This window comes from Loxodonta africana, chromosome 3 (assembly GCF_030014295.1).
Source record: "Loxodonta africana isolate mLoxAfr1 chromosome 3, mLoxAfr1.hap2, whole genome shotgun sequence".
Lineage (NCBI taxonomy): Eukaryota > Metazoa > Chordata > Mammalia > Proboscidea > Elephantidae > Loxodonta > Loxodonta africana.
Window position 1 is genome coordinate 154,593,442 of NC_087344.1, and position 26,815 is coordinate 154,620,256.

General features: G+C 40.2%; 1 protein-coding gene across 3 annotated transcripts in view; it reads right to left on the reverse strand.

Moving 5' to 3' along the window:
* Positions 1–26,815, reverse strand: part of NOTCH2 (notch receptor 2) — a 217,866-nt gene that overhangs the window by 102,579 nt on the left and 88,472 nt on the right. For all 3 annotated transcript variants that reach the window (XM_023547517.2, XM_010589625.3, XM_064282355.1), the window contains one exon: positions 22,744–22,825. In XM_023547517.2, the coding sequence (XP_023403285.1) occupies positions 22,744–22,825 (82 nt within the window). The remainder of the gene's footprint in view (positions 1–22,743; positions 22,826–26,815) is intronic.

Here is a 26,815-nt window from a genome sequence, read left to right on the forward strand (position 1 = left end):
AAAAAGGAATGAAGTACTGATACATGCTACAACATGGATGAACCTTGCAAGCATTATGCTAAATGAAATAAGTCAGACACAAAAGACCCATAATCTATGATTCCATTTATATGGAATGTCCAGTAAAGGCAATTTATAGAGATAGAAAGTAGATTGGTAGTTGCCAGGGGCAGTAGTGGAGGGATGAGAATGCTCTGAAATTAGATAGTGATAATGGTTGTACAACTCCGTGAATATACCAAAAACCACTGAATTATGTCATTTAAATGTGTCAATTTTATAGTATATGCGTTATATCAATAAAAACAATGGCAAAACCAAAAATACTCTGCCTACAACTTCATCCCCTGGCTATCCCTACTCTCTAGAACAATAAAGAATAAGCTTACTAGCTTTCTTATACATAGCTTTCAAGTATTTAAAGAGAGTTCTGTTTATCCTTCATCTTCTTTTTTCCAGGATGCAGTGCTTTGGACTATTCATCAGTATGAAATTATTCCCAGACTCTCCTACCATTTTAGTGACTCGTCCACGGTTAAGATAACAACGGTCATGATAATCTTAACAACCAACATTACTGAAGCACCTACTGCGCATCATGCATTTGCTAAGCACCTTACACAGCTACTCGCTAAAGCCTGTACAGTCATGACTGTTTCACATTCACAATACATTCTGTAAAATAGATGTTAAACGATTTGAGCGTTGTGTGAACATCATAGTATATACAGGCAGTCCCTGGGTTACAACAACCCCCGTAAAGCCTGTTATATTAAAACCAGGGCTTCAAATCCACTCCTTCTGGTTCAAACCCCTGCTGAGAATTTGTATTTCTAACAAGTTCCTAGGCAATGCTAATGCTGCTGGACCTATTCTGAGAACCACTCAAAATTTATTATACATAAGAATCACCTGGGAATCTTATTAAAATGTAGATTCTGATTCAGTATATCTGGAGTGGAAACCCAAATTCTCAGCAGATGTTTGAACTGGAATGAATCGGTTCTAAGTCCAGATTAAAACCTTATAGGAGCCTACTTCTAGTCGTTGCTGCTGCTGGAATTGCTAGCGGAGGCTGGAGTAGCTGTTGGAGCAGAGCGAGAGAAAGAGAGTGAGGAGGGACCAGAGCGCACCCAGCCCTGCCTGCTGTCCCACCCACCTGAGGAGCAGAAGCAGCCCAGGTCCTCACAGCCACCACCTACCTGCCTGCTGGACAAGGCCTGAGAGCCGGTGCCCACAGCCATATCCTCATCCGCTGGCAGGAGCCACCAGCCCAGCCAGGGCCGTGCCATCTCCATCCACACCATGCCCATCGGTGCTGCAAGAGTCTGGGTTTGGGGTCTTTAAAACCATTAGGGGAAATAATAATAAAAAGAGAGCTGCTTTCCTTTTAAAAAAAACCTTATGGGACCACAGACTTATATGTGCTTGGACATTACGTAGCGCATGACTGTTCTACGTTATGATCTCCGTTTGATACATGAACTTGAAGCTTAGAAACATTAAGATTTCACTGCTAGGAGACGAAAGAGGCAGGATTCAAACCCAGGTCTGACTCCAGAGCCCGTGTGTTTCAGCACTTGGCTGTCCTGCCCCCCTCTGCTGGGTGATTCCTGTCATTAAAAACCTCTTTAAAATATGGACCCTAAATGGAAAAGAACATAACACATATGTTCTTACAGGTGCAGCACAGAGCTGGCCCATCTCCTCCTATCTGGATACTAAATTTCTAGTATTGTAACATAAAGCTGTATTCACTTTTTTACTTTTCACTTTTTTACTTAGCAGTATTTTCACAAATGTTTCAGAAATATGCTATTGAATAGATGATCAACTAAAAAGCCCAGATTTTTTTTTTTTCCCACATGAGCTACTTTCACACCATATTTTTGTCATCCTATGCTTGTGCAACATTTTTTGAACTCAATTGTTGGACCTGTAATTTGTCCCTTTTGAATTGATTTTGCTTAATCTTTACCCCAAGTTTCCTTGATTGAGATAATTTTTACACTTTGTTTGCGAAGTCAGCCTGTCCAAACCCCTTATGGCACTGGTTAAGGAAACCAGAGCTAACTGACCTACACCAAGTTTTGTCATCTGTGAGTCTAGAAATTTCCCCCAGTTTTGCATCAACTACAACTGTATTCCTATTTTCACCTAGATCTTTCATCAAAATACAAAACAGCACTTAACTGAAAGCATGCTACTAAGTCTTGCCCCAAGGCTGGCATCAATTCAGTCAGCTCCATTACCCTAACTGTACCAGCATTCTATCCACACCTGTCCATAAAGACAGCCTGGGAATTGCTTACTAAACTAAGCATACTACTAAAGAACAATCCTTCTCAAGCACAATTTTGATCCGTGTCACTCTGCTCAGAAAATAGCATTGCTGTCCAGCCCTTCAAATCCATTCCTACTATCTACCCTTCAAATCCACTACTATCCAACCATCTCACCCTTAGTAATCCTGGATTCAAACAATACAGATTATCTCCACAATCTTATCTATTATCCCTTATGTGTAATCTCGTCTCTAATTTCCAGTGACAAATATCATGCTCTCTCATCTGACAGGTCTCCAATTTATATTCCCTTTTTCCATTCTTCCTTTAAAGATCTGCTTGAAACCTATGTTTTCCACTAAGAGCCTCCTGGAAACAATCCCACTCATTTCTGATGCCTTCAGCAGTAGATGGGGTACCACATTGTGCGCTACATTGTTTCTCCAGGTGGCTCTTCTTTTAAGCCCTTGTTGTGTCTTTCCTGTACCTCTCTCAAATGCCGGTTGAGATACTTTTTGTGGGGAAGGGCATGTCTTGAGTTCCTGGTGCAGGTTCCTTGAATACCATAAACACCTAAATATGACTAAGCAACTGATTCTAAGGAAGGTTAAATTTCTTATGATGGATAAAGTCCGTCTCTCAATCCAAATCCCCTTCAAAAATCCTCTTTCAGTTCCACACTGTGACCTGCCTGGTAGAACGCAGCCAAATCTACCCTAAGAATCATCCTGAGTACAGGATTATCCCTCCTTCCCCAGGAAGCTAAGCAGAATTACGGACGTGGGAGGAAAGAGGGAATAATGGGTAAGTGAGACTGTGGGAAATAAAGGATCCCTGTTTCCTACAGCAGGAGAGCTTCCATTTTGCAAACCTCTGCATAAGGACACTATATACCCTTTTGAGGTCCCTGAATGGCACAGTTTGCTGTCAGCCACTAACCAAAATGTCTGTGGTTCAAACCTACCCAGCATCACCATGGAAGAAAGTCCTGGCAATCCCTCTTCGTAGATTACAGCCAAGAAAACCTTGTGTAGTTCCACTCTGAAGCACATGGGGTCGCCATGAGTCAGAGGCGACGTGACGGCAATGGGATACACCCTTTTGGTCTGGGTGGTTAGTAAGACTCATGAAAACAAGAGCTCAAATAGCTTTCTTCCTAAGATGGCTCAAGTTCAGTTTGGTTAGAGGCTGGAAACAGGGATAGATAAACATTCAAATTCCTTCACAAGTCTATTATTCTATTAAGTGACCCCAGTAACTTCATAATTTGGGGAAACTATTTTGGAATATTAATAATATTACTTCAAACATAAAGTATGTGAGATTTTAGAACACAGACTATATCTGGAATAAAAGGTATAGTTAAAAAGCTTTCTAAAAAATAACCAAATAAATCTAACAGCTGCCCTTCATTCCCAAATCTATATACGAATGCTTCACTTCTGGAAGGAATTTATCATTTACTTTAGTCACTCTTCAGTGACTGCCTTCTTTAACCCGGGAACTCTGAAAGAAGTTCACAGACGAGGCTGTGAATACAGGGTAATCTTTTTTTTTTTATTTAAGTTTTTCAGGAAAAAAATTTCCCCGTAAAACAATTCCATGAACTATCTGAACACTTACCAGACCCATATGAATATATTCATGACTTTTTCTGGGTGGGGGGGAACTCTACTATTTTGTTGTTTCTGTTCAAATACACACATGAGGAATGGGGTAAAGAGGAGGGAGGGAGGAAGAGAAGAAAAGAGAGAGGAAAAACAAAGGATTTCTTCTAATGGAACTAGAAAACATTCCATTTGAAAGGATACCCATACAGTCCCCCCTCAATAAAACAGATGAAAACCAGACCCCAACCCTCACATGTCACCGACAGCCTGGGTTAGTTTACATGTAGCCACTTCACAGATTTCAACGAAGCTGCGACGTGAATAGCAATTCCAACCTATCTGGCAATGGGTGCAGTTCAGGATCAGTTTCCCTAGTAATACAGGACAGAAAAATTCCTTCTTTCAAGTTTCCTAAGTGAATAGCCACTCGTCTAGAGAAAAGCTTAAAACACCGTAGCAGCTTGTGCCAGCTCCAAGATGACTGGAGTCTGAGCAGGAAATAAGCCCCTTTTCCAAATAAAAGCCAGTGTTCCCTCTCCTTGTTTTTTTCCACCGAATGTTCTGTATCAGCAGGGTGAGCCCAAATTGCATCCATGGCTTTGCTGTAGCTCTGCCTTTAGCTTTTTTTAGCAAGGATCTGGCCATTAAAAAAATAAAACAACAAAGCAAAACCCTACCACATACAAGAAGAAGAAAAAGAGGCGTGCTTCACAAAACAGCTATTTCAAAATCATGATTTTTAAAAAGCTATACAGAATGTGGAATGGAGGGGAAAAAAATGTCTCATGTGGGTTGCGTCGGCCCTGCAGCTGCTCCTCATTAAAGCTCCTCTTTACTCCCTCTGGGCTAGTTTCCAGCAGAAAATTCTTTAAACAGAACTCTGCTTTCAACCCACTTTCTTCTTGCTCTGGGCCTCTCGGCCCCCCAATCCGCAGTGGCAGCCTGCCCTAGCTGAGCTCTAGAGGGGGGCTGTCGTTAAGGTGAATGAGGTAAGGGCAGGGGAAAAAACTCACAAAACCCAGAAACCCAATGAAGCATTGGTCAGTAACAAAGGTCCGCGGTTTGAAAAGGCCCCAAATCAGTCTGTTCTTTCCTGTGACCGTGATGCCAGCTCAGTTTCCTGCACCGACCCCCCATTCTCCTTGTTAAAGTAGATAAAAATAATTTCTAACCACCAAGGCTTGCTGTAACCAGTGAAAGTTCCTATATCACAGTCAATTCCCGAGGCTCTGGCTCCAAGTTTCTAGATGCCCCAAAACCTACAGAATCAAGTCTAAACCCCCAGGCTACACTCAAATGGCCCAACCCACTAGTCTAACTTCATTGTCCCCCTCTACCCAGGACTTCCAGTTTGATGTCTCATTCGATCGTCAACTTTTTCATTCTGTAACCCTGAATAAAGGTAATTTACTGGGTAACACTCATTACTAACTGTGTAAAAAAAAAAAAAAGTTCATGAAAATTTCTAGTTAACTTCCTGGCAAAGGGGGGAAGAAAAGGGAAGAAGTTCTGTTACATTAACTTCTTCTTGCCATCCCCACTCCAACTCTCGCCTCCCCTCCCCCAAAATAGAAAGACAAAGAATAAAAGGAAACACTATAGCTTACTCAGCAAGCAGGAAAAGCACAAAACTAAAAAAGTATTAGTGTGTAAAGTCAGGGCCCAAGACTGGGCTGTTTGTGGTAAAATACACTTTCCAGGGCCTTGCTGCTTTAATGTAAGGGAGACAAAGACAAGGATATAATCAATCTCTCTCTCTCTCAATCTCTCTCTCTCTCTTTGAGACACACACACACACACAACATTTTACCACAACTAATAAACAAAGACTACCAAATACTGCAGGACAGCCTATTTTTCTGCTATGTAAATGCAGCTTCCTGAACAGAACATTTCTGCCTTTCTTGTAGCAGTATTTCAGAAAATGTTAATCTTGGTTCCCACATTAGGCTGAATGCTTGCAAATTAAAAGTTTCCCACAGGAAAATAACTTCACAGGGAATTGTGAGGCTGGGAATTATTTTTGAAACTCCACCTCACTTGGTTTGCATGTGTTCAGGTTTTTCGCCCTCCTCATGCGAATAAACCATAAACTCACACTAATTTTAATAAACCCAAACCAAAAGGAAGCTGAAGTGTTACAGGTTTTAAAGCTATTAATTCACAGCATCATTCATCTTCATCGAGACTCTGAAATCGGTAACCACTGCAATGGGAAACCATGCCGTATTTACACAAGAACTTTGCAAACACCCTTATCTTCCAGTTTACAGTCTGGGCTCATTTATCAAAACTCAAAAGCTGAGCTGAGGGCCTAGTCTCTTCAATCATCACTTGAAAGATTGGGCATGGGCACACAAACAGTGTTGAAAGACCTGCGTTGCTGCTAGAACAGAAAGTGGCCTTTCCTCCATCTTCCAGCACAGAACCTGTACCTTACCATATTTCACTGCACTGGACCCTGAGAAAATGCCTACTTGTGTTTAAAACATGGAAAACATTCTAAACATATGAGTTTACCAAAAGCACCCTTCACAATAATAGGGTAGTAGATAGTTCAACGCAAAAATGAATGAGTTAAGCCCATTGTTCCCAAGCTATGGGCTGCAGAGTTATTGCAGAGTCCCCTGTGCTTGTAAAGCACTCTCTAGCAGTTCAAATCCACCAGCTGCTCTTTGGAAACCCTATGGGGCAGTTCTACTCTGTCCTATGGCATTGCTATGAGTCGGAATTGACTCCACGATAACAACAACAGACTATTACAGGGGCCCTGGTGGTGCAGCAGTTAAGAGCTACAGCTGCTCACCAAGAGGTCAGCAGTTCAAATTCAATAGCTACTCCTTGGAAACCCTATGGGGCAGTTCTACTCTGTCCTATAGGGTCACTGTAAGAATTGACTCGATGACAGAGGGTCTGGTTTGATTTTTGGTTTAGACTACTGAATAATGTCTTTTCCATATATAAAAACATATGCTGTTATGATTATTAAAAAATAAAGTTATTAAAAATGGTTACTAAATTCTTAGTAGATTTTGGCTTTATGCATTGTATTCCAACAACAGACTAGGAAGTGACTTCATTTCAAGATCCTCTCCCCTTTATGCACCTAAGGGATCATGAGTGATATGATATGTCAGGGTTATGGGCACATACAGTGCCCAGACTGTCAGGTTAGTTCGTCAGAGGAAACAGCATGTAAGCTGAGGCTCGAAGGTATTTTAGGGCTTAGCTAGGAGAAGAGGATGGGGAGCAGGGTTTTAGGCTGCATGGCCAGCACGCACAAAGGTCTGAAGGTGCAGCATGTTCTGAGAGCTGAGCTGGTTCTAGCGAGAGAAAGTGGTGCATAAAGCGGAGAGGATCTTGAAATGAAGTCACTTCCTAGTCTGTTGTTGGAATACAATGCATAAAGCTAAAATCTACTAATTATTCATTTGTCCACCCCAGTTGAGGAAACTCTGGTGGTGTAGTGGTTAAGTGCTACGGCTGCTAACCAAAGGGTCGGCAGTTAGAATCCACCAGGCGCTCCTTGGAAACTCTATGGGGCAATTCTGCTCTGTCCTATTAGCGTCGCTATCACTATGAGTCTCGCTATGAGTCAGAATCGACTCGATGGCACTGGGTTTGGGTTTTTACCCCAGTAGACTAAGAATTGTTCAACACCAGACTCCCAGTGCCTAACACAGTAAGTGGCAAATAGAAGTCATTCAAATATTACTTGTCAGTGCTCATATTGTTAACAGAAGGCAAAGGGCAAAATCCAAGGGTTCGTGGAATCTTTATACCTTAAAGACTCTTTAATTACAGCTAAAGTTTGGGAACTTCTAGGTTGAGCTATTAACCCAAAGAATTATCAAAACTAATTAAGATTCCTGATATATAGAGCACTTCTCTTAACCCTTGCCCCTACATCATTATTTTTTAATCACACTTCCCCCCTCCCCACTCTCGAAATACAAAGTTAACCAACACACACACACAGTCATAGTTCTCTCTTGTTCCTTTATTAGTCTTTCATAAAACATTGGCTAAATGAACCACCAGGACCTAGAAGCCCTGAATGATCGAACAGCCTACAAAGCGGTCTTAGCAGCATAGTATGTGGCACTCCTAAATGTTGGTTGAATAGAAAAGTTTCCTACAAGTGGTGCTGGTTTATTAGTATACATTCAAACTCATGTATCTTGAAAATAAAGCATTCCTCTGTTTTGAAAATTCCTTCCCCTTTGCCTGATCAGCTCTGTGAAATCAAAGTCCCTCTGCAGGAACAAAGTGAAAATGCTGTAAAGCTAAATCATGGTCCAATGAGAAAGCTTTTCTGACATACATCTAAACAATATAGAGATTATTCCTTTTAAAAATACATGGTACACTGCTATTCTTTTATGTACTCTTACGTTCTTACAACAACACAAACCACGAACCCTCATCATATGGATGACGTGAACGTATATGTGGAGTCCTTGGGTGGTACAAAAGGTTAATGTGCTCGGTTACTGTATTTTTATATAATTAACGTACGCCTTCCACACTTGCTTACCAACCACTCCCTCTCCTCCCGAGATATTTTCATAAATGCCACTATACCAATTGTTTTTTACATGTTGCTGTAAAAAAATCAGCATGGTTCACTTACAAAAACATTTCATGGGGGGTGGGAGCAGTTGGCAAACAAACATAGAAGGGATGCATTATTTGCGTAAACATACAGTACTAACTGAAAGGTTGAAGTTTCAAATCCACCCTGAGGTGCCTTGGAAGAAAGGCCTGGCAATCTACTTCTGAAACATCAGCCATTGAAAACTCTGTGGACCACAGTTCTACTCTGACACACATAGGGTTGCCATGGGTTGGAGGCAACTGCATGGCAACTGGTTTTTAGTGTATGTGTAACAGGCTGAGCCTACCAGTGCCTAGGCGCACTCTATCACCAGGTACACTGCTGGATTTTATTTATCTCCCCCTAGATTGTAAACTTTTGAAACAAATACAATTATTAAAATCATCACCATTACAACAGCCAGCCATAGAACTTTTCCACACAAATGATAACTTTACGACAATTCATAATTTTTTTACTTTTGTGGCAAGAAAAGAATAATTTTTGTCAAAGAAAAAACCTTATGTTAGAGTAACACTGCTCATTAATTTAACAGTATTTCAGCCTTGATCCTGAACTCTAGTATAGATCATCTAAACTAGAAAAGTGGCATCAATTCAAAACTGATACAGGACAATTCAGATATAATCATTTCTCCCAACTTCAACAATGTCTGCTGCAAGAATTTCTTTTGCATATTAAAAAAAAAGAAAAATGACCACAAAGAATGGTTTTCCAAAACTATATGCCCTGCCCAGGAAGGACATGATGATACTCTAAGGAAGGGGTCAACACACTACTGCCCTTGAACCAACTCCAGCACAGGCACCAAAACTGCCTTTTACTTGTTTTAAAATGGATATACAAGTACCTACACATCAAAGCAAAAAACCAAACCCACTGCCATCGAGTCGATTCTGATTCATAGTGCAGGATAGAGCAGAACTGCTCCACAGGGTTTCCAAGGGGCAGCTGGTGGATTTGAACTGTCCACCTTTTGGTTAGCAGCCAAGCTCTTAACTACTGCCCCACCAGCGCTTGCTTAAAACATTCAGTATCTGGCGTTTTAAGAAAAAGTCTGCTGACCCCTGCTCTGAGGCCATAAGAGCATTAAAGTATATGCAGCCAAAAACACTTCTAAATGCTTCCAATTTAAATGACATTTTTGTTTACTAAAAGTTATACTGCTTTAGGGGCAGTCGTGTACAAACTAGGTTTAATTTCTGAAAGGTAATCCAATGGTCAAAGGGTCATCGCTGCCAACTGCGATAACTCTGCACAGAAGCCGAGTATCAAACAAGCATCCTTCAAGTTCACGCTCAGGTTTACTCCAAAAAAAAAAAATTACTCCAAGTGAAGACAAATGCATCCTGAGGGTACCTTACGTATACTCCAAAACTGAAGGACAGAGGTAACAACCACAACAGACCCTGGGAAACCTGAGATGACGCATGTGAGATCTTTACTTAGCAATCAAGTTGAAGCTCCAAATAAAGGCCCCAAGTCTAACCAAGAAGCAGTATTATAACAGAAACCATATATGAATTGCAACTCATGTTTTTATACAAATTCTGGGGAGGCACTTAGCTTACTGAACTAGGTCAGGGCAAAGCAAAGCCTGACACAGTTACGTTCTCTTAAGAGGACTTTGCTTAAAAAACCCATACCTAGTGGTAGGTACGAGCTGAAAGGCTCACGGTTCAAACCCATCCAGAGGCTCCTCAGAAGACAGGCCTGGCGATCTGCTTCCGAAAAATCACAGCCATGAAAACCCTGCGAAGCAGTTCTACTATGCACACATGGAGTCATGAGTCGGAATCGACTCAACAACTAACAGCAAGTTAGTAAGTGAGACTTTTTAGGGCCTCCTTGAGCAAATAATTTTTCTTAATCTTAATAGTTATGTGGTTTTTTTTTTTTATGTGAATAAAAATAAAACTAGCATACTAAAAAAAATCTCACAGTTCAGACTTCAGGATGTTCCCAGGTGTATTTGATAGAGTGGCTCCCCTCAAATCTTTCCTCTGGGCCTGCCCTGGCTCTGCCACTAGCTGCATAACCTTGAACAAGCACTTTACCTCTCTGGACCTCAGCTTCCTCATATACAAAAACAAGATGCTATGAGCGAATAATCTCTAAGATTCCTTTTAACTCTAAAATTGTATGATTCCATTCAGGCCACTGGCCACTTGGACATGAATATAGGATAATTTGAGATCAAAAGAGCTTCCACACAGTTTTACTTTATGGAACTTAAAAAAAATAAAATTGCACAACTAGAGTTAAAATTAAGGAGTCCTGGTGCCACAGTGGTTAAGCACTCAACTGCTAACTGAAAGGTTGGTGGTTTGAAGCCACGAGTCCCTCTCGGAAGAAAGATGTGGGATTCTGCTTCTGTAAAGATGACAGCCTTGGAAACCCTGTGTGGCAGTTCTACTCCATCCTATAGGGTCACTACGAGTTGGAACTGACTCGACAGCAACAGGTAGTTAAAATTCCTATCTTTCAAACTGCCTCTCGAGAACGCTAAGTTTTTGTTTCTTAATTAGGTTTTTATGTCAATATGTATGTTGACACCAGTTCCTCAACAGCTGACGCCATGAATGAAAATAATAATAATAATGTTGAGTCTTTATGTTGCCTAAGGGGTCTGGAGAAACAGTTTTTAGTCCCAGGTCTATATTCTAATCAATTGTGTAATACAGGGCAAATCACTCAGCCTTATTAAGCCTCTGGCTTCTCACATACAAAATACAATGAGTTGGAAAAGTGCTCTCCGAAGTCCCTTCATCCTCCTAAGTGTGGTGATTTCTACAACAGCAGCTTTCAAACTCCTCTGCAACACTGCTCAAGCATGTAACAATGCTTGCTGGTGTTATGCTTGGGGTCAGTGGTCATGTATGTCTTGATCACCACCCTCCTCCAAGCAGGGGTTCCCTGGGGAACTGTGCACCATGTCTCTGTCTTTACATCCCCTGCACTGCCTACCTACCATCCTTCTAAGTGCACAGACAGTTCAGTACATGGTTGTGTAAATGAATTGTTGCATAACCCATACTTCCTGCTCACCCCTCGTAGGCAGTATGTAGAAGCAAAGAACAAGTATAAAAGAAAGAACAATGTATTTAAACAAAATAAGAGGAATGAAAAGCAAATCTGCAGCCTAAAAGGGAGACAAAATCTTACTACATCTTCCCCAAAACAACCACCCAACATGAGAACCTACCTTCTTCAGCACAGAAGGGCAGTACACAGTAGAGTCTCTTTATGGAAACTTACCCACTGATAAATTACACATGGCTAAAAACGACTGATGTGGGTGTAAAACAATGGTCTGGGAAGACAAGCACCAAATTAAAACTCACAGGGAATCTACCGCTTAATAATTAAATAACCAAGAATTCATGTAAGGGCTTTCTTCAGATACCATTTTCGGTACCCTCTCAATGAAGCATAAATGCCCATCTTACTCACTGCCCCAGCTCATGATGCTATCATTAATTCTTATAAAATTTAGGAGAGAATAGGTGATGTTCCATAATTAGTGAGGTTGCTACTGCAGAGACCAATTAGGGACCCTGAAAGTCAGCGTCAGCCTTTGGCTGGAAGGAAGTGAGTCAACTTTTTATTAGTAATCAAGTTTTGCCCATTTTTTAAGAGTGACCCAGAAATTCAAGGCCATGAGTTTCAACAATATGAGACAGAGAATCAGACACCACAAACATTATATACAAATAGGACTAAGACTGAAAAATTGAAGTCAAAGAGGTTCCTGAGGTACTTTTCAAGATGACTGAGGTTTTAGAAGGGGCAAGTTGCCCAAGAAAATAATTCCTCAAGGAGTTGTGTCTGGCTTACACAACAAGAACCAGCATTTCAAAATCTTAAAGGGGCAGGCGGTTAAATGACTAAGGTACTACTATGGTCTAGGCAAAAGAATTGTAACCACTGCTGAATGTTTCCACATTGAATAGACAGCCTGGGTTTATTCTGGACAATTGAAGGGTTGGATATGTACTATATAATCAGAAGAAACAAGCTGTGAGGGACATGAGCAAATCTGGGGTAATCAGAGAGTTGGTAATAAGTGCTTCATTACCCCAGGTCCCTGAAATGAACTGGGTCTGCCAAATAACATATGCTGGACAGAAGAAATTTGAGATTGGGATACCTCAGCCAGGAAAATGCACTATGCAATATACGGAAAACCCACCCTGTTGTTAGTGTCTTTGTTTTTCAATCACTCCTCCTATCCCAACTTTTTTTTTTTTTGCCTTAAAGATCCTTGGATTCTGAATTTCATGGCGATATTTATCACCATGAGCCTACCTGGCTGCTCTGTTCAGGCAGTGCACAAGAATCAACAGTCAAGGCCAAAAAAGGTCTGAAAGAGGGGAGAAGGTAATTGCTCCCAGCTGGCCTCTCTTCCTGTCCCCTGATCCTCCTCTTCAGCCCTCTCTCTAGGCATTCCATCTTTAAATATTCAATTCAACATGTGCTAAGGAAATGGTTTCTTAAATCCTTACCTGTCACTATGAAACCAAATTAAACCACATACTGATTTACTAAACCTCACACAAACTGGAGTATAAGGCAGAAGAGAGCAACCAGGATGCAGAAAAGTTTTAAAACTATGTCATGAAGAAACTGGTAATGATTATTCCAGGAAATAACAGTCCCCTCTAGTACTTTCACTTCCCCCATCCCCATCCTGCTCCTACCTACCTGTCCCCTAAGGCCCCATTCACATTTTAAGATTTAGAATTAAAGTGAACCATCAAAGATCCTCTGGTTTTAGTCTTCTGCCCCACAGAAGTCACTCCCTCATCTGATGCCCCATGGTTCTTATCATTTGTTCTACTACACTGGCAATCACAGACTGTTCTGTCTGTTTGTTTCGTATATTTATGTATTCCTCATCTCCCCAACCAGACAGCAATAGCTCAGAGGACTGCCACCATGTCTTATGCAAGAGAAACATGGCACTCATTATCAGATACACTCAAGGTATATATGCCTGTGATAAGGAGGTCAGAGGGCACAGGTCTCTTGGGCTATTCTGTATATTCACAATGCCCAGCACATTGCACAGTAGCCTGCCCAATGAATACAGGTTTGATGAAAATTAAACTTTTCTTTGAAGAGTGAGGGTCCTATAGTGCTTCAAAATCAAGCTTCTGGTTTTCAGGACATAGGATTATAAATGTAGAAACTTTCGGAAAGTGGCCTGAACCTATACAGATTCAGTACCCTAAATGCTACTATTCTACATAAATTCTAATCAGGTTATTTTCTCATTAACACCTACCTTCTCCTCATACTTACGTAACGGGGGAAAAAAAAAGAACAGAATGTTCTAGTTGAATGTGTTCTCTGAGTATTACCACCTATCCCTTAAATAATGCCTTTCTTAGTCTTTGCTTTCAGTTTTCCTTCATAAAGGCCTTTTCATAAAGATCCAAATAGGAGACTATTTAGGAGAGGAACATTTTAAACAAAAGGTAACTGAATTAATAAGTAAAGGCTGATAGCATCAGTCTAAGAATCAGCAATATATTTTGGACACAGAGAACTAAGTGCTAGTGATGGTGAATAAACAGGATACAGAAAAATTTGGGAAACCTTAGAGAAATTTTAATTTACCTTACATTGAAATATAAGGTAAACGCAACAAGGTCAAATATGAAAATAAAACACACACATACACGCACATACATACACACATATACACATACACACACACAGATACACATGACTGGGGTTGCAAGAGACACTAAACTTCTCTTCATTCCTAGCTAAAAATTCCTAGCTAAAGGACTTTGAGAAGAGGGCTTAATGAAAACCTCCATCACGCCCACATATTTATGTTAGTTTAACAAATAAAAAGCACTTGGGAATTTTCAGATAATTACATTTTTTATCACATTCTGGTATCCCCCACCACTTTGCATTCATTCTTGTTAGCCTCGATTAGAGATAGCTATAGCCAAAATTAAAATGAGGGATTTAATTAAGCTACTCCAAATCCTGAAAGTGAAATATTTCTTATCCTGCTTAGTCACAAGAAAAAAGGGGGAAAAAAAGAATTCCACTATGAAATTAATGGTGCTGACAAGCCACAACCGAACAATAAGAAAGAAACTTTACATAGGATTATGGTTAACCTAGGGAGTGTGTTGAAAGAAGCCTAGCTAAACTCACATCTATTAGCACCAGGTTCAGAGGCCAAAATTAGTTGATTTAACTTACTGGCAGTTGCCCAAGATGGGCAAAAGGATACAGGCAAAGCCTAGGAACCACTTTCTCCTACCTCTCTACCTAACACTGAAGTTTATAAAGGTGCCAACCTAAAAAATAAAGATGAGTTGAAAAGAACATGGGAATTCTGCTGCTATTTATTGATAAGAGATTGGTAAATAAGGTTTCTTTTATGAAAAATTCATCAGGGACAATTAACATATTTGTTAAAAGAATTTTAAAGGACACAAGTTTTAAGGAAGGAGCCATGGTGGCACAGCAGTTAAATACATGGATACTAACTGAAAGGTTGGCAGTTCGAACCCACCAGCCCCTCCATGGGAGAGAGACCTGGTGATCTGCTTCGGTAAAGATCACAGCCTAGAAAACCCTGTGGGGCAGTTCTACTCTCTTCCACAGGGTTGCTATGAGCCAAAACTGATTGAATGGCACCCAATAACAAGGTTTAATGAGAAGAACCACTTAGGAATGGTACTAGTAAGGGGTCAGACCTTCAGGCCTAAACAAGGACAGACCTCACGGAATATATAAATATAAATCTGTACAGCACTGTGCAAACGTACGATGGTATGTTTAACAACTTGTCACTTACTTGCTGGCAGCAACATTTATCAAAAGTCGTTGAATTTGACCTGGAGGGTAAAATGTCTCAATTTCACAGCTATACAAAATCTGTCTGGACTTGCTCATCTTTAGGTCCATTAGGAAAAAGAAGGGAGAAGTTTCAAGTTTTTCAATTTCGTTTTCTTTACTGAAGAACACTGTCATAGACAACAGATCCTATCCTTGCCCTTACTGCCCTCTTATATTTCTTCTACAGCAACTGCAATGAGCTTTCAAGTAAAAGGCCACTCCTCAGAAATGTAGTGTTAGCCAAGCCTGGCCCATATACACTCATGTAGCTACAAGCAGGTTCAACATTTTCTTATCATGTGAGCTGCCCAGACCTACCTAATGCTACTGTCTCCATTTCAAAATCAGGAACTATATTAAGCAGAATTTTAATCATACCTTCCTGATTTGAAAAGTTACCTTTCATGTACTTCCAAATGTTTCTCACTTCCTTTTCTAAAGATCCTATTTGAACTAGCACTTTACAACACTTTTGTTCCATTTTACTGATGGATAAACTGAGACTCAGAGTGGCAGTACGTTTGCCCAGAGCATATCCCCAGGCAGCTACTTAACAGTCATGTCATCTTGGGCAAATTACTTAACCTCTCTGAGCTTCAGAATGCTCATTGGTAAAATAAGGATACTATAAAAATGGTGCAGTGGGAGGCATCATCTGACCTCCTCTAACTGCACAAGAGGGGAGGAAAATCAAAATCAACAGCCCAAGGCTGATTTCTAGGAGGTGGAGGTCAGACATGTCTTCTCCCTCCAACTTTTTTTTTTTACCAATTTTGACACCAACTATCCCTCCCACAGTGCTCTCTACTTCTCCGCTGGATTTGATAATTCATTGCAAATGGCACACAGAACTCACAGACAATATTTATGATTATGGAGTTTATTAGGGAAGTAACAGGTTACACTTTACGTTCAGGAACACTCAGGATACTGTTCTTCCATCAGGACAGCCTCTTCTCAGCCGTGCCCATAGGCACACCTCTCTCTGGCCCCCTCAGCCTCTCAGTCCCTCGGCCTGGTGCAGGCAAGGGTTACAAAGCTCTTTTAGCTCTGCTGATAAGTGGCCAAAAGCACCCCACTCCACCAGTAAGACTTCTACCCGAAGGTGCTCAGCTTTCTCAATTCATGGGCCAGGAAGCCCACTGTACCATCTCTGACCGTCTCCTGCTGGTCTCCTGCCAGTCTCCTGGTTCCGCTACCATTGTTTTTCTGCTGCTGCTTCTTGCTGTTGCCAGCGTTACAGCTCTCCTCCTCTCCTGGTTCTGCTGCCTCTCTCTGCCTTCTGTGTTACAGCTCCTCTTCTTTGTCTCCTGAATCTAGGAGGTTCTCAGTGCAGGAATCCCAGGTCCAGAGGACACACTCCACTCCTGGCTCTTCTTTCTTGGTAGTGGTGAGATCCTCTCTTCCTGCCTCTGGGATGGCATCTTAAGCCTACTGGGATGGCAAAACTGACCAATTCTCTTGTTATGGTTCAATATACCTTATTGGCATGGTCCCACCCCCACAAGCATGCCATGTACATTATTTACATTATTAGCAAGCTATCCAGTCCCCTTAGTGGGCCACAAGCATCTCATTTGCATAGTCCCACGAAGTAATTTGGTGGAAGTTACAAAGACTATGGCTAGAAGGGCCATACTAAGTAATTTACTACATCACAGATATTAACAGTGTCCACCCCATATTCTGGGTACCCCATATGAGGACTAAAAGAAATAATGCATGTAAAGGCTTAATCGTGCACAGAGTCTGGAAAATAAGTCCTCAATAAATGTTAGCTAGCAAACAAAGATCTGATTGCCAGCAAGAATTAGAATTCAAACTCAAGTCAGCTGGGCATGAAAACCCATGCCCTCTTCCAGTTGCCCTAACCCACTTGTCAGTGCCAGATCAAACCACACTGGGGCCTGGAGTTAAAAAAGAAAGAAAGAAAGAAAGAAAAAACTCTAGTAACACTGATCTCTGTATTTAAAATTTTGATATTTTGTTCATCACGGCTTTTCTGCATTAATTTTGATTTTTTTGAAATACTGCATTAAAATACTAGTTATCTTCATTACTGAGTTTTTTTGTGCTCCTTTAAACTTTGTGCCTGAGGCCAGTACCTCACTCATCTCACCTTAGTTCCAGCCCTGCCATTCGCTGGTGGCTCCTGCAGAGAAGACCACACTACTCACAGTCAGTTACTATTTCATACCTGACTTTTCAACACTCCAGTAAGACTCATTCTAAACATCTTTGAAAAGTCTGGGTTAATGAATTGATAATTATGTTATGACTTCCCACAAAAGTGTGAAGTAATGTGATAGCAATATCGATTGACTGCAAATAGTACCACAGACTTGAATTATCTGTAGTATAGTAGACTATATAGAGAACATACAACAAATAATTTCTGAATTTATAAATCTTCAAGCATTATATAAAAAAAAAGAGATAAAAGATTACTCTGTGAAAGGTATTTAGAGAGCCAAAAGTTATCATTCTTCATTTTATAGTGAAAAGATAAAGGAACTACAGAAGAGTAGCCAGGATTCTGCTAGCATTGTCCAGAAAAATTACATATACGATGTTCTGCTAAACAGAGTACCCACTTGAAGAAACCATGCTGGCAGACCCAGTTTCAGCAAAGAAGAAAGAGGAAGTGATTTAATGGTTGATATATTTTTTTATTTTTCCCAGTGTATTTCTTTGACCTGACACTGCCCCTGTATAGCATTAAAAGAACTGACAAGGTAAATAAAAGGGGAAAATGCTGAGTCATCCATGACTCTTGAAAATATCTTTCTGGGGAGCATCCCACAATCATAAACATTGACAATGCATCCTCCGCTCTAAGCCAGGTTCTTAAAGATTCTCAGTGTCTCTACTCTCTACTTCTTCTACAGAAACCTATCAAAAGGACAAAGACGGCAATGGCTCCAGTTTTCTTGGATAGCTTTAGGAGGCCTGGACCACCACCATTACTCCCTAACCCCAGCAAGGAAAAATTCTCAGTTGTTAATATTTAATGCTATTATAGCTATCAAACAAGTTTTAGTTGAAATGTGAGACAAAGTTATACTTTATTATATTTATAATGATTCACTTTAAAATGCAGTTTCCAGACAGACACTTTGGCAAAAAGTAGAGATTCTCAAATGCAATCACCCATCCACAGGAGCATGTGGAACTCATGGTGACTTCCTAATGTTTAACAAACACTGCTAGATAACTCCTAAGTGGTATTTAGAAAATCCTAAGACTCCTTTATAATTCCATTTTTAATCATTAAAAACAATGGCAGAGTAACTTATATCAGACCAACTCTCTTGCTCGTAACAATTATAAACTCCAGACAAAATATTAAAGGCACTGGAGAGGAAACAAAAGCAGGCAGAAACTGGAGGGGCTATGATCCTTGAAAAAATGGAAGCAAACTGTACAAAAGTCACATTTACATAGCTTTTCCTCTGAAGGTACTCCCTAGTCCATGCAATGCAAGAAGAATAGTGCACAAGCAGAAAATGGTAGCCTTACTGGGCTGAGGAGTCAGAAGTGTCTGGAGCTGTCAAAGGAGCTGGAATTTGAGGGAAGAAATCTGGAAAAGATAGAACCAAAGAGAGGAAGAGCCCCAAAATATGCATATGGCTCCACTCAAATCCTTAAATGATTCCTAACTGCACAATCAGGAAGAGATTCAGGAACAAAAGAGGAAGCAACAACTGGAAGGCTAAGCAGAAGGGCTCCTGGTGCTGGGGAGACAGGTTTGAATTCAAGTCCTACCACATTAGAGGGGCTTGATAAATACCTCAGGCTTTCCACTGAACTCCCTATAAGGGCCACACCTTAAGAGTAAGGACCATATATCATCCCAGGACGAAGATTCATAACTCTGGACTCAGGGCAAAACCAAAATAGACTCCCTAACTAAAACCAGACCTCCATACGGTTAAGGTGATCTGCTAGTAATGTAATTACTTCTCAGAACAAAACTCAGCATTCTTTAGTAAATTTAAGCTTTAAAATGCATCATTCACAACTAAAAACTACCATACATGTGAAGAAAAGGGAAATTATACCCATAGTCAAGAGAAAAAGCAGTTGATAGAAACACACCCATAGACAACCCAGATGTTAGAATTAGCAGATAGGATTTTAAGGTAACGAAAATAAATACATGCTTAAAAACACACGTTTTATAGATTTTACAAATCATGACCTCACCCACCCTCAACATGCCAGTGAACTTGAGTTGCCCATGATTTTTAATCAAATTGGGATTTGGAATAGCTTATATTTGAAAGTCTGGGGCAAACAAGTTACAAGCTATGAATGGCATCCCAACTTAATTACATATCTACACCTCCCAGTAGGACAGGTGAGAGAATAAACGTCTTATCTCTCTGTAGTGAGAGGGCTTTATTAAAATCTGACAGCAACTGTTTAGCAGCAGTAGTTGAGCTTTGTGCAAGATTACACAGGTTCTCCTTGTCTGGCATCCCAATCTAAATCACGGGCAGATAGGGTACTTAGGCTCCTAACAGTGAGAAAAAACAGTTGAGATGTGTACGAAACTAAACTTTAAAAGTACTTATCCTCATCTGTCAGTGTGATCTTATCAAGGATTTCTATAATTTTTATAAACAATCATTATATTTTAGCTGAATCAGTAGCATTATGCTCCTTAAGCAGATAGATACCTTCTGCTTTAAAACACTTTCCACCAATTCCCACCACCCCCCTCATAAACGGAATTTGGCTTCAACTTTCTTTTCTTGTTCCATTAAGCAATCTTGTGAATAAAAAGATAATCACATGCTTTGCATGCCTGATATAATTGTTATAAACCTTCTAAGTGTTCTAACTCTATTTACCTTTTTGTGAAAATAATATTTACTGAACAAGCTGGATTACCTTCTGTTCCCAGGGAAAAAACCAAGGCCAGTGAAGATATACTGAAAGGTCTGTTCAGTAAATGTTATTTTTGCTTATTAAAAGCTTGCTTAAAATTCTGTAGAGATTGGCATGGTGTTTTAGGAATGATTGACTTGGCCTCCCTGATTTTGTTCTTGCTTGTCCCATGGCCGCTTATGTTGACCCTACCACTCCTGAAGACACTAACACTACTCTTACTCAGGTCGGGAAACACTCTTCTCACAAGTTTTGTTGTTCATATTGGTCTCCCAGGAAGACGGCCTCACCAGTTTTCTTTTTTTTTTTTTAATTACCACCCCCTTCCGCCAAGAACTTGTTTCCTCAAAAACAGAGTAGAACATCTGACAGATCAACCCAGAATTGTGTCTATAAACATCCCACCCTATCAACAATTACTAAGTATCCAGGGAAAGAACTCAGGCAACTCCATTTTTATCAACCACAAAGTCAGTTTACTGTACCCTAGCAGTATCTCTTCCAGAAAATTTTCACCTTCATTTCAGAGCTAGAGACTGGCAGTCCACAAATCTGCTTCCTCTCAAAAGTGACCCATAGTGTCCTCTTTTGCTAAGTGCTAGAGATTAATCTCCCCTTGAGGCCTTCTCTCCCTTTGTCAGACTGCAAATACATAGGCCAGCACTTAAAACCTATTCGTAATTCTCCCTACATAAGTCATCTAGTTGAATTATCTCTAAATAGACCTAAATTGCTTATCTGTGTGGTCCTGCTATCCTGGATGCTATATAAGGCAAAAATATCCTCAGAAGAGAGGACCAGTGTCTTCTTATTTAAGACAAATAGAGAACCATGTGCATATGTAAGTTAAATGAATGGTGATGGCCAGTATCTTACAGTTCAAGAAACACATTTTTGAGTGCTAGCTATATACCAGGCATCATACTAGGCATTAACTATAGAAAAATGAATGAGACCAGAAGCTCAAAATCTAGTGGGAGATACAAACACATCATAATATAGTGAGTTAACTGCCACAAGAGAGCCGAGCAAGTAACTAAGACACCAGACTCCACTAAGGGACTAAACAAGGTTTCAGTGACCAATTCTAAGGTATGATTGTCCTTCCTTATCACCTCCAGTTGTGTTTCCATTCTTAGAGGGGGCTGTACCGTGTGTGTGTGTGTGTGTGTGTGTGTGTGTGTTTTCAGTGAAAAAAACTAAGAGCTCAGCCCATAATCAGTTACATAAGAAACTTCATTTCCAATGTTATTTTTACCCCAATCCAAACAGCCTATTGTTAAACTTTACTGTCATCACAGCTTAAAATATTTTCACTTTTGGTTAAGAAAATTGTTTCTGACCTGGAAAAATTCCTGTTTATGACATTAAAGAACTTAGATTCTAGTATCAGAATGGGTTTGATGAGAAAAATGTCATAATTATATTTATGGTGTTCAATTAAATACAATAAGAAGGAAGAAAAATGTGTTGCATAAGCTCACTTAAAATGCTTATCAAGCAAATACCTCCCCCAAAGTAAAGAACAAACACAATCCACACAAGTGCTAAAGAGAAATTTCATATTATCAAGTCTTATTTCCCAATATTTTTCATCATATAAATAGAATGGATATGTTCCTGTTGGAAATTTTCAACTGAGCTAAAAATCAAGTCTTATTTCCCAATATTTTTCATCATATAAATAGAATGGATATGTTCCTGTTGGAAATTTTCAACTGAGCTAGAAGGGGGAAAATGGTCCTTAGAAAACCTAGAGAAGTTGTTTACGAAATTATCTCACAACCTTCCTCAAACAAACAAACCATCTAGCTACACCGGATGGCTGGAGAAAAAGAAATGCTCTTGAGCATAGACCTAGCCTATGTTTCCTCCTTGTTCCTTAGTCTTTGAACACCATATCCTGACATGCACCTACAGCCCCTGCTCACCACCCCACCACTACACACGGACACACAGCTTTCTCTCTCATAAGTCTCACTTTAAGAATTGAATTTTTTCACACTAAGAAAGAAAAGGTCTCAGTGCACTGTAATATTCACTTACATCAGGCAGAACTGAAGTAGGTATCTGTTAGGTTTGACTTAAGAACAATACCGTGGCTAACATGTTGAGGGGAGATATTAAGGCTTGGCCTTAAACAGTAGATATGAGATACTGAAAAATGCAAGAGAATGTACTCAATATATATATTAACTACCCAATCATTGAAAAGTCTTTTTCATAATGAAAATAGTAATAGTAAGATAGTAAGAAGTTCATATTAACCATTTATCAAAACTTTTCCTCTGATTCCACATCCTCCCCCTGTAACCATCCTTCCACAAAAAAAGCATCAGAAAACTTGGAGAACCAGTGACATTTCACAAAAGTATTAAAACAGAACAGTAGAACCCAATCACGTCCAGTGTCCTAGTTACAGAAAAATAAAATATATGAAGAAGAGAAAATCCAGAGAAAAACTTACTTGCAGTATCCTGTGCCATTGTGATAAGTAACACATATGCCTTCATTTACACAGGGTTCATAGCCATCCCGACACTGCAATGCTAAAAATAAAAACAAACACAAATTAGAAATAAATCCCTAATAATACAGCCCTCAGACACCAAAGGAAGTGTAATACAGTCCAGGTCAATATTCAGTCCCACGTCCAACCTGACCTGCATTTCCCTCTAGAGTTTTAATCAGGTTTTTATCCTTTGGGTTTCTGGGTCTTAGAAAGACCCATCCCAAGAGTGTTTTTCCACCAGTAACTGCTCTGTGGTCTCCAATGAGGCTCTTAGCTCTCTGTGCTTAAATCTCCTCCAGTGTTACATTCCTATCTCCATAAGCTACTAAGAAAATTAAAGCTATAAAGTCCACGCTATGCCATGAGCATCTTAGGATTTTAATACTTCAGATGAGTGATATAAAGATTCATTAATGAATGAATCAGAGACCTGGGCAGATATTAGGTCACCATATTAATGAATTACTTAAGCCTTCAGGTGAAGTTTCAGAACAGAAGTAATCAGAAACATCAACAATATTCATTCAACAAGCTATAGCTAAGAGCTTAGTATGTATCAGGCAGTATAATTAGGATCCAGAGGGAAAAGAGGAGCTGGTATATGTATTTATATGAATAAGATACCATCTCTAACTTTGAGGGGATCACACAAGAGCTGAAAAAACAAGCTTCTTTTCACAGCAGGGTCCAGGCACAAACTGGATGTCAGAAGAACCCCTCCCTTAATAATTATTTGCATAAAAACCCCCTGTTTGTCTAATACTGTATCAAGTGGTGGAATCACCTGAGAACATGTTTAAAGAAATAGCATCTCATTCTTAAAATAATATATATATTTTTTAAATAACAGCTAACACATAAACCAAAAAAATAAAAAAGGTTGCCATGGAGTTGACTCCGACTCATTGTGACCCCATGTGTCTCAGAATAGAACTGTGCATAGTGTTTTCAATAGCTATGGCCTTTCAGAAGTAGATTGCCAGGCCTTTCTTTTGAAGTGGCTTTGTGTGGTTTTGAACCACCAAGCTTCAGGTTAGTAGCTCTGCGCGCAACCATTTCATCACCTGAGGACTCAAGCTAACACTCCGATGTTGTTGGCTGCTGTCAAGTGGGCTCCAACTCATGGTGACTTTATATACAATAGAACAAAACATTGCCTGGTATTACATCATCCTCACAATCTTTGGTATGTTTCAGCCCACTGTCGCAGCCACCATCCCGATCTCATGGAGGGTTTCCCTTGTTTTTGTTTACCCTCTATTTTACCAAACAGGATGTGTCTTTTTCTAGCAATTGGTCTCTCCTGATGACAAAGTAAGCGAGACAAAGTTTCCTCATCCTCACATCTAAGGAGCATTCTGGCTGTACTTGCTGACACATAAAAAATTAAAATAAAACAGTTGCTGCTGAGAAGATTCCAACTCATAGCAACTCCACAGGGCAGACTAGAACTGCCCCGTAGGGTTTCCAAGGCTGTAACCTTTACAGAAGCAGACTGACACATCTTTCTCCCACAGAGCACCTGGTGGGTTCAAACTGCTGAGCTTTTGGCTAGTGGCCAAGTTCCTTAACCAATGTGCCATCAGGGCTCCTTGCTAAAGAAAAAAAAAACATTTTTTTTTTTTTTTTTTTGCTAACACATAACCAAACCCACAGCCATCGAGTCAATTCTGACTCACAGCAACCCCATAGGGGTTCTAAGGCTGTAATTCTCTACGGATGCAGCCTGCCCCATCTTTCTCCTGCGGGGCTGCTGGTGATTTCGAACCACTGACCTTTAGATTAACAGTCAATAGCTTTAACCACTGCACGACCAGGGCTCCTTTGCTAACACAAACCAAACCAAACAAACTAAACCCACTGCCATCGAGTCAATTCCGACTCATAGTGACCCAATAAGACAGACTGCCCCCTAGGGTTGCCAAGGAGCAGCTAGCAGATTCAAACTGCTGACCTTTTGGTTAACAGACGAGCTCTTAACCACTATGCCACACAGGAATCAAAGCAATTACATCTGTGGAAAGAGAAGATGGAAAAGCTCAGTATCATCAGTCAGAACAAGGCTAGAGGTCAACTGTGGATCAGACCATCAATTACTCATACGAAAGTTCAAGTTGAAACTGAAGAAAATTAGAACAAGTCCACGAGAGCCTAAGTATGACCCTGAGTATATCCCACCCAAATTTAGAGACCATCTCAAGAATAGATTTGATGCGCTGAACACTAATGACTGAAGACCAGACGAGTTGTGGAATGACATCAATGACATCATACATGAAGTAATAAGCAAGAGGTCATTAAAAAGACAGGAGAGAAAGAAAAGACCTAAATGGATGTAAGAAGAGACACTGAAACTTGCTTTTGAATGTAGAATACCTAGAGCAAAACGGAAAAATGATGAAGTAAAAGAGCTGAACATAAGATTTCAAAGGGCAGCTAATAAGATAAAGTGTAATGATACACGTAGAAAATTAAGAGGGAAGAACACGTTCAGCATTTCTCAAGCTGAAAGCACTGAGGTAAAAATTCAAGCCTCGAGTTGCAATACTGAAGGATTCTATGGGAAAAATACTAAATGACGCAGGAAGCATCAAAAGAAGATGGAAGGAATACACAGAGTCACTATACCAAAAAGAACTGGTCCACGTTCAACCATTTCAGGAACGGATGGTATTCAAAGAAGAAGTCCAACCTATAGTGAAGGCATTGGCGAAAAACAAGGCTCCGGGAATTGACGGAATACCAATTGAGATGTTTCAACAAAGAGATGCAGTGCTGGAAGTGCTCACTCGTCTATGTCAAGAAATTTGGAAGACAGCTACCTGGCCAACCAAATGGAAGAGAACCATATTTATGCCTATTCCCAAGAAAGGTAATCCAACTGAATGAGGAAATTATTGAGCAATATCATTAATATCACACGCCAGCAAAATTTTGCTGAAGATCATTCAAAAGCAGCTGCAGCAATCTATCAACAGGGAGCTGCCAGAAATTCAAGCTGGATTTAGAAGAGCACGTAGAACCAGGGATGTCACTGCTGATGTCAGATGGATCCTGGCAGAAAGCAGAGAATACCAGCAAGATGTCTGCCTGTGTTTTATTGACGATGCAAAGGCATTTGACTGTGTGGATCATAACAAATTATGAATACTATTGAGGAGAATGGAAATTCCTTAACACTTAATTGTGCTCATCAGGAATCTGTACATGGATCAAGAGGCAGTTGTTCTAACAGAACAAGAGGACACTGCACGGTTTAAAATCAGGAAAGGTGTGCGTCGGGGTTGTGTCCTTTCACCATACCTATTCAATCTGTATGCTGAGCAAATAATCCAAGAAGTTGGACTCTATGAAGAAGAATGGAGCATCAGGATTGGAGAAAGACTCATTAACAACCTGCATTATGCAGATGACACAACTTTGCTTGCTGAAAGTGAAGAGGACTTGAAGCACTTACTGATGAAGATCAAAGACCGCAGCCTTCAGTATGGATTACACCTCAACATAAAGGAAACAAAAAGCCTCACAACTGGACCAACAAGCAGCATTGTAATAAACGGAGAAAAGACTGAAGTTGTCAAGGATTTCATTTTACTTGGATCTACAATCAACACCCACGGAAGCAGCAGTCGAGAAATCAAAAGACACACTGCATTGGGCAAATCGACTTTAAGAGGTCTCTTTAAAGTGTTAAAAAGCAAAGGTGTCACCTTGAGGACTAAGGTACACCTGACCCAAGCTATGGTGTTTTCAATCGCCTCATGTGCAAGCAAAAGCTGGTCAATGAAAAATGAAGATCGAAGATGAACTGACGCCTTTGAATTGTGGTGTTGGAGAAGAAAATTGAATATACCATGGTCTGCCAAAAGGATGCACAAATCTGTCTTGGAAGAAGTACAACTAGAATGCTCCTTAGAAGCAAGGATGGCAACACTTCATCTCATATACTTTGGACATGTTATCAGGAGGGATCAGTCCTTGAAGAAGTGCATCATGCTTGGTAAAGTAGAGGGTCAGCAAAAAAGAG